This window comes from Elephantulus edwardii, unplaced genomic scaffold (assembly GCF_000299155.1).
Source record: "Elephantulus edwardii isolate Elephantulus edwardi_28Jun2011 unplaced genomic scaffold, EleEdw1.0 scaffold00014, whole genome shotgun sequence".
NCBI lineage: Eukaryota > Metazoa > Chordata > Mammalia > Macroscelidea > Macroscelididae > Elephantulus > Elephantulus edwardii.
In genome coordinates, this window is record NW_006399764.1 from 31,011,111 (window position 1) to 31,019,876 (window position 8,766).

An 8,766-nucleotide genomic window follows, 5' to 3' on the forward strand; every position below is an offset into this window, starting at 1 on the left:
GGGTGACATAGTCTATTCTGACTCTTAGCAACCCTGTAGGATAGAGCAGAACTGCCCCTTGGGGTTACCAAGGCTGTAAGTCTTCACGGGAGCATTCTGGCCCCAGGGAGTCACTGTTTTACTGGCTCAGGAGGCGGAACTTACTCATACCTGACCGCTAGTGGGTTTTCAGAAACTGGACATTGCAAGAGATGAGACTGCCCATCTTTCTCTTGAGCATCTAGTGGATTTGAACTGTGTGCCTTTGGGTTGGCAGTACAACTCCTTACCCACTAGGTCACTAGAGTGCCCTTATTTAGTGACTGGGGGAGGAAATCGTGGAGAGAGTTGCCCCAGAATAGTTGTATGTGGGAGCCCTACCCCGGAGGATAAGCTCAAGCAAGTAGCAAAGGTCTGGCTGGTAACCCTGAAGATGGTGGGAGGGTGATGAGGGGAGGTTTGCCGGGAGGAGTTCTGCCAGTTGTATTTGGTGTCACGCAGTGAACCCTCTCATAACGGTGATGGGACAGGGAGGACAGGATGGTGAAGGGTGGGGCTGGTGACTGGAGGACTTCATTTTACAGCAGAGCCAGGGGTCCCTGAATGTGGAGGAGGCTAAGGGCAAAACCAGGTTTTCATTTAACAAGTGTCTTGTCATGTCCTGTGGGTGGGGCTGTGAGAGTGAGTGTGTGTGTGTGTGTGTGTGTGTGAGACACACACACATGCACGCACATGCACGCGCACACACACGCTGGCCGTGAGGAGGTGTGCCTGGTGCCTATAAATAGAGGCTGCCTGACTTAGCATTTGAGGAAAACAATAATTAAACTGTCCAAAACTGATTATTTTCTCTTTTTTCTACTTTAAAGTATACTTATAGATCCTTGTTTTACTCTTTTGGAAAGACTGTACCTTCTGTTATTTTAAAATTATGAATTAATGATTAATACGGTATTAGTAATACTTTTCTTCCTCCTCTTTTTATTTATTCAGGTCAATAAATGGACTAGGGAAAATCTTAGAAACACAAAGATCAAGGTACTTTTTACCAGCTCTTAACTGATATTAATAGCAATTAGTATTGTTGGTTAATAATAAGTATTAAGTAATTGATAACAGGCCTAATTCTGGATATAAGAAAGACGCAGGTGCGTGTTTTTTTCAGTGAGACCCCAAACCACTCTCTCTAATATTTTTTTATAAATTAGTTTATACATCAAAAAAAACGGGACTACCTTTTCTGTCATTATCAATGGTGTCGCAACATATCCTGTTAGTATTGTAGCTAAAAATCAACATGATACTATGATACTGTAATACCCCTAGTAAAACCAGCGTTGATTTATACACTGACTTATACAGATGTTTTTATTAAGTATGAAGATTTCTATATATTAAATTTTTTTCCTTGTCTATAGTATTTCTGTGTTTTAAAAAAATAGTATTAAATGCAGATTAATCTTCATGTCTACATTTTTGGCCACAGATCCTTGGAGGGTTTTGTTGTTGTTGAGTTGTTTACATTTCCAGGATTTCACCGTTATTTCGCCCTCCAGGGTCGATCTCTCTGATGTGTTAGACCTCCATGCCTTTGACAGTCTCTCGGGAATCAGGTATGCGTTCAGCATTTGAGTCACTGTGGTTGTAGCGTGCTTTCGTTCCAGGGCTGGAGGGCTGATTTACACAGTTCTTCACCTGATTTCCGAGCCCTGGTGGAGCAGTGGGTTTAGTTCTGGCTGCTGTCTGTAAGATTGGCAGTTCCAGCTCTCCAAGTGCTTCCTTTGTGGGAGGAAGATGAAGTCGTCTCCTCCAGGAAGGATTCCAGACTTGGAAGCAGTGCAGGGCCTCCCGCTCTGTCCTGAGGCCACTGTGAGGTCGCGTGCGTCCACGGCAGGGCTGCTCCGGGGCTCGGACTCCACGGGGCTCAGACTCCATGGTAGGGCTGCTTTGGGGCTCAGACTCCCTGCTGTTCTCTGGCAGCCACCTTGAAAAGCACTGGGGTTTGGTTATTTCAAAAACAAAAGTTACTTGCCTAAGAGCCCTGGTGGCAGAGTGGTCAAAGCACTTAGCTTTTAACCAGAAGGTTATCCATTCGGCCCACCTGCCGCTCTGTGGGAGAGAGAAGGGCAGCCCACTTCTGTAGAGGTGACACCCTGGGCACCCCTAGGGCAGCTGGCTCTACTCTGTCCTGCAGGGCCCCGGTGAGTTGGATTTGACCTGCTGGCAGCAGCTTTGTGGGATTTCTTGAAATTACAGCGTGAGTCGTGGTTGATTTAGATGAACAGTTAATGTGTGCTGTCCTCTTTCTGTGGAGAGAAAGCATGGATGCTGTAACTCGAGGCGTCCCAGACGCCCCACCCTCCCCTGGGGTGGTGGGCTGTCTTCCTTCTCTTCTGTCACCTTTTACTGTTCAGAGCACCCAGTTCTTACTTTATTCCGTATTTTTTTTCCTTGGGACAAGATGACGGTCCCACCCCCGTGAGGAAAGTTCGGTTGTCATTTTTGATCACGTGTGACCTGAACACTTCACCCTGCTGGGATGGCTTGCTGTCAGGGTGGACACGGTGATGGAGTGGGCACGGCAGGGGTTTGGGTACATGGGTTCAGGACCTGGTAGTGCACATCTGTCCTCATACGAGCTCACACTGCTCTCTCTTTATTGGACCTTCAAAATGTCTCTCAAGGCGAGCTCTGTGGCCTAGTGGCAAGAAGCTGCACTGCAATCCCAGAGGTGAGCTGTTCGAATCCACCAGATGCTCTACTGGAGAAGGAGGGACAATCTCCTCCTGTACCAGTCAGACCATACTTGACAGTACACACACAAAAGATAAAAAAAAAATATATATTAAAAAAAAGTCCTTCAAGCTTGCTGTCATCAAGCCGATCCCAAGTCCTGGTGACGCACCATCGCATTCCCATGGCGACAGCCTGTCTTTCTCCCTGGGAGTGCCTGGAGGCTTTGAACCACCAGCCTCACAGCAGCCTGACACAGTCCTCACCACACCAGCAAGGCTCTGGATTTGCCTCTTAGAGGGCACGTGGAGGCAGGGAACGCACACGCCTTGGAAATACCGAGCTTTGTCGGGGACAGCCTTCCTGGTCTCCAGCTGGGTGTGATTCGATTTGGCGTTCTCCCCACTAAAAATCCCATTGAGCCCACTTTCCTGCAGTTTCTACAGGCTCAGGGTCCTTCCTAGATTTGATGGGGCTGCCAAGTCGTCCCTCCCTGCTCTCCAAGGCCAACTTCTGCGGGGTTTGAAGCTCTGTCTCCTCCCTGTCCCCACCAGTGTCTGAACACACAGGCACTTTGTCACGGCTACGGCTCGTCCACCGTGTTGAGCCCCCGATTCCGGCTCTTCTCTCTCAGCCGTAGTCAGCGCTGGGGAGGGCTTCTGACAGGGGATACGGTTTTCTAATAAGTAGTTAAGTTCAGAAAGCCCATCCTTCCAGTGGCTACTGTCTCAGGATACCAGCGTTGTTTTCATTACAGGCACCATGGGGAGAGTTAATGCTAAAATGTTTACAGATATTTTCCTAAGCTGGTTTTAAAAGAATATACTAGCATATTTAAGCACAAATGCTAATGCCAGAAAACTAGTTTTCTTTCCTCGTGGTCGTGTGGCCAGTTTATACATGTATGTGTCTGTGCAGTTTTGAAAGAAAAGGTTTAAAACACTTAGCCGTCAGCTTTTGTCCACTAGTCTGTAAACCGTGTGTGAGAATGGAACCACTGAGTGGAGTCAGCGACTCCGTTTCTGCCTTCGGGGTCCGGAGTCTGCTCACGTCGGTGGTTTGCTGGATAGATTTCTGATCTGCTTTTCTCAGTTTGCAGAAAAAACTTCAGCATGTGTCACCAACGCAGCCTCACCTGGATCAGGTACAGTGTGTTTGGAAACTGTCTCTCCTTGATTAATTTGACTGTGCTTGTCTTTTATTACCGTCTCTGTGGAAGTTGTGTTTGAAGTTTGTGGCAGTGTTCAGAAGGCTGAGTGCACTTGAGATCCTCCAGGCCTGCCTCTCGCCCTGTGATAGGAACCCATCACGGCGAAGGGATGTAGAGGAGGGTTTGGTGGTGTTGGCAGTGACTGGCTCAGCGAAGGAAGGAAGGAACGCCGCTGTGTCCTGGTGGGTGGAGACGTCAGCTGCCGGTGGAAAGATTCCCTCTGCACGCCCACGAGCTGCTCCTCGGGTGGGAGACGAGGCGGCCCACTTCTCTAAACACTTAGGAGCCCTGCTAGCGCAGTGGGCTCTGTGTTGGGCTGCTGAGTGAGAGGTGGGCAGTTTGAACCCAGCACCCGCTGTGCTGCAGAGATGAAGCCGTCCGCGACCTGGAAGCCTGCTGGAGGTTCTCCAGGAGTGGGACTCGACTTGACCTTAGGCTGTGCGCTCTGACCTTCAGTTTACAAAAGCAAGTTGTCTAAAAGCAGAGTGTGTTTATTAAGATTTTTAAAAGTAAGTATTGGTAGCTGTCTGGCGTGTTAGAGCCTAGTTCGGAATTCTCTTCAGTCGGCTGCTGGACATTCCTGATAGCTGAGCAAGAACACATTTGGTTCTTTTCCAGGTCAGCACATTTTGTGCCGGCCTTGCCCAGCTTTTTGTTATTCTCCGAGGACATTTGCTAAAAATCAGCTCCAATCTTTTAGGGGAGAAAATCCACAAAGAACCCCATAACAGTGTTAAAGATGTCATTGTGAGAAGTAATGAGCACGCTGTCAGTAGGCCTGCCTCCCCACTCAGTCTGTGCCCAGACCCTCCAGCTCGTCCGAGCTCCACAGTCCATCTGTACACCTGACCCTGGACGTGGCTCGTGTGTTTTTGGACTTCTACCACTGAAGGTTGTGGGCAGAGTATGTCAGCTGAGTTGCCGTGGACACATCCCATGAGGGTTGTCTGTGTGACGCTGCCCCCCAGGTCATTTCTGCAGAAGAGCCGTCCTGTGGGTGGTGCTGGTGGTCACCCACCTGGCGCAGAAAGATGGCCCGGGTCCACATTGTCAGGGGACTCGGACGGTCGCGAGAATCATTCCTGCCTGTCCTTGGAAAGCTAATTAAATACGGAGTGAAGGAGGGAAGACCCTCCGTGAGTGGACTGACACAGTGACCCCAGCAGTGGGCTCGGCTGTCAGAGATGATGAGGAAGGTATAGCACAGGTCAGGGTTCAGATCTGTTGTCATCAGGACGCCACGAGTCACGCTCGACGACACCTCACAACAGCAACGTGCAGGCGTTGTAAACAAATCACCGTGTCTCTTGACCGACAGACTATCGCTACAGTCACATTCGAGGTGCCGGGAGATGCGAAGGAGGAGAGTCTGAACGTCTTCATTCAGGTGAGTGCGCTTTTCACCCCTCGGAGATGCAGTGATGTCCTTGAGCGTGTTGTCACTGCGGTCACCCCTCAGGGATGCAGTGACGTCCCTGAGCGTGTTGTCAGGAGATGCAGTGATATCCCTGAGGTGTTGTCACTGCGGTCACCCCTCGGGGATGCAGTGACGTCCCTGACCCTGTTGTCACTGCCTGGCCGTGTTGTCACACGGTTACCCCTTGGCGATGCAGTGACATCCCTAAGCGTGTTGTCACTGTGATTGCCCGTTGACGTGCAGTGGCGTCCCTGACCGTGTCGTCCCTGCAGTCGTCTCATTCCCTGATGCCCCATCACAGAATCTGCTGTGGGAGAAGTCTGTGAGGAGCCCGGACGGCCACTGCATGGAGGTCATCCGAATGAAGGTGGGTCCGCATCTCACACGCTGCACTCGGAGCCCCTGCGTGGGGCCCTGAAGCCGTGTTTGGTTTTCTCTCCTCTGTAATCTTCTTTGGTGGGCTTCCACGTCGACGAATAACTGAAAGGTCAGCTGTTTGAGTCCAGCTGCTCCCAGGGAGAAAGCAGGGCCCTGTCTTCCCGTTAGGACTTACAGCCTTGGAAGTGCATGGGAAGTGAGTCAGGATCGACTCCGTGGCAGTGGGCTTGGCCGAGGGGGTTGGTGTCAAGCCAGGCGATCATTTAACAGGTAAGAAATGTCTGTCCTGAGCACCAGGCTCTCTGAGCGCTCCCTGTGGGGCCAGCTTGACTAGAGCGGCTTGAAGGCCTGGCACCTCGGGCAAGGTGTGTTAGGAACAGCTCAGAGCACAGGTGACAGCAGGGCTGTTGCTAAATTGTCCCTGCAGAAACTGCTGGGCTGGTTGTCATCAGTTGATGGACAGGTGCCATTCAGTTGGGGACAGCCACTAGTGACCCTGGGGAGAGCAGATCTGAACCCGTCCAGTTCTGTGCCGTCCTCACACTTTGACACACAAGAGCCCGTTGCTGTAGTCACCACGTCAGTCCACCGGTTCAGGCTCCTCTCCTTTGCCGACCCCCTGCCTTTCTGAGCATCACGTTCCTCTCCAAGGAACAGCCCCTGCTGGCAACACGCCTGAAGTGTGTGAGACAAGCCTCCTCCTTGTCTCCAGAGGACACTCGGGCTGCACCCTCTCCGAGACATCCATGTGTGTTCTTGGCCGTCCATGGCGTGCATGCGCGGTGCTCTGCTCCAGCACGGCCCACACGCATCATTTCTTCTGTCATCTTTATTCATCGTGAATTGTGTTCATTACTACCTGGATTTCCCAATACACTTGAGAAGGATGCCTCCTCCCCCACCACACGTGCTTTAGGCACAGGCATTGTTTACGTGGGTTTCAAAACAATTGCCCCTGATCTGTCTTCACTTCATGGCTGAGGGGGGCTCTGACAGAGGGGGGCTCTGGTGGTTGCTGTGTACGTCATAGTTGAGCCACAGCTTCCCTCGTTGCTCCCTTGTTGTTGTGGAAGCAGGGGGCTTCCACGTGTTGCCCGTCTTCTCCACCCCCGGTGTGTGCGCACTTACACCTGTGCCCGTGGCACGTGGTCAGTCAGAGTAGACCAAGCCCCCCTGAGTTGACTTTCCAGGACATTGTTCCTCATGGGGACGTCAAGGCCCAGGTTGGCTCCCTGAGCTTTCCCTCTGGTTTTGATGCACGTAGTAAACACCAGACACAGGTCGTGTTCAGAGCAGAGTTATGAAGAGGGCGGTGTCAGCCCCATGTGAGGAAGCCCTTCACGTTGGCTTTGGGGGGGCGGGGATTGTTCATGAGAGGCTTGTCCCAGGGCCGGGCCTCTAGGTTGTGTGTTTCACAGCCTGCTGTTGTTGGCGCGCCCACACCTGTGTGTCCAGAAGGTGGATCCGTGAAGTGCTTGCCATCCCTGTGTTCGTGGTGGCCACTGGACCCTCCTGTCAGTGCCTGACCTCCTGAGGCCCCTAGAATGACAGGCTGAGATTGGGAAGGTTTTGGGGACTAGGCCTTTTCTTCACCTGTGCACCAGCACCTCTGCAGGGCCACCCTGAGGAGTCTGGTCCCTCCCAGGTCACAGCCACCAGCGGGCTCAGCAGCTCCTGGGCACCATTTCCCTTCTCTGATCTGCCCGGAATCCTGGTCTGTGGCTGCTGGCAGTGTAGTGCTGAGGTGGGCAGACATCCTCAAGTGCACCTGTGGACATGTGCACCGAGACCCTGTCCAGCTCCCTGGCTCCTCCCGACTGCCCCAGGGTGGGCAGTGTCCTGAGGCTTGGGACAGCTTTTGGGTGCTGGTCCTCTGGGGCTTTCTTTGTCCTGTTAATGAAAAATCCATACCAAATGGTGTTGGGTTCATTCTGATGTGTCTACAATTTGAAGAGGAAAAAGTGTTAGGGATAAGTAATCTGTTGACAGTGGTGCTTTCAGACACACTGAGGCTGACTGGCCCTGTCCTTGGAACAGGGGCTGGTGTCCATCAAGGGCAAAGCACAGCAGGTGATTGTCCAGGGCGTGCACGAGCTCTACGAACTGGAGGAGACGCCAGTGCTCTGGGCGGACGGCCCCGAGAGGACCAACAGGCTGGTGCTCATCGGTCAGTCCTCGGGCTGATGCTCCAGTGGGGGTGGGGTGAGCTGCTGGAGTCCCTCCTCGTGCTGGGGGGGACCTTTCCTTTACCACGTGGAGGCGGTGAGGGGAACTGTTCCTTTGTCAGGTGGAGGTGGCGAGGGGGGACCTTTCCTTTACCATGTGGAGCAGGTGAGGGGGGACTTTTCCTTTACTACGTGGAGGCGGTGAGGGGAACTGTTCCTTTGTCAGGTGGAGGTGGCGAGGGGGGACCTTTCCTTTACCATGTGGAGCGGGTGAGGGGAACTGTTCCTTTGTCACGTGGAGGGGCTGAGGGGGGACCTTTCTTTACCACGTGGAGGGGGGTGAGAGGGTGACCTGTCCTTTGCTACGTGCTGTCTCGTGTGCAGAGCTGTCAGACTGTTCACTTTGTTTCCAGTGGTTTTAGAAACTCGAGTGACCCGAAGTCAAATTGCATTGTGAAGGCTAAATAAGCTTTTAATCTAGAATTCCTCTAGATTGGGCAGGTAAACTATGTATTCGTAAGCATAAAGTAACCATATTTCGTTCTTTTTTCAGGCAAGAACTTGGACAAGGATATCCTTAAACAGCTGTTCACAGCCACGGTGATGGACACGGAGAAGCCGCAGACTCCAGCACCAGGCAGGGGAGGCCTGGTTTGACAATAGTCTCAGCAGCTCCTCCTGTCCCAGGGCCCCTCTTCCTGCCCTGGGGACCCTCCTCACACCCCGGGACCCCTCCGCCCGCCCTGGGAACCCTCGACAGGAGGGTAGATAGCAGGCTCGCACCTCATTTGGGGCTACAAGAACCCCATTTCTTTGCATTACTTCTGTTGAGAACTCCAGTGTCTCAGAGACCACCTCAGATCAAATCACACAAAACTGTAAAC

The 8,766-nt window shown here is 52.2% G+C and overlaps 1 protein-coding gene across 1 annotated transcript in view; it reads left to right on the forward strand.

The window, feature by feature from the left end:
- Positions 1–8,539, forward strand: part of CBWD1 (COBW domain containing 1) — a 30,365-nt gene extending 21,826 nt beyond the window's left edge. The window contains exons 9-15 of the mRNA XM_006881370.1: positions 973–1,017; positions 1,536–1,592; positions 3,805–3,856; positions 5,241–5,309; positions 5,641–5,706; positions 7,755–7,884; positions 8,436–8,539. Coding sequence (XP_006881432.1) covers positions 973–1,017; positions 1,536–1,592; positions 3,805–3,856; positions 5,241–5,309; positions 5,641–5,706; positions 7,755–7,884; positions 8,436–8,539 — 523 coding nt within the window. The remainder of the gene's footprint in view (positions 1–972; positions 1,018–1,535; positions 1,593–3,804; positions 3,857–5,240; positions 5,310–5,640; positions 5,707–7,754; positions 7,885–8,435) is intronic.
- The last annotated feature ends 227 nt before the right edge of the window (positions 8,540–8,766 follow it).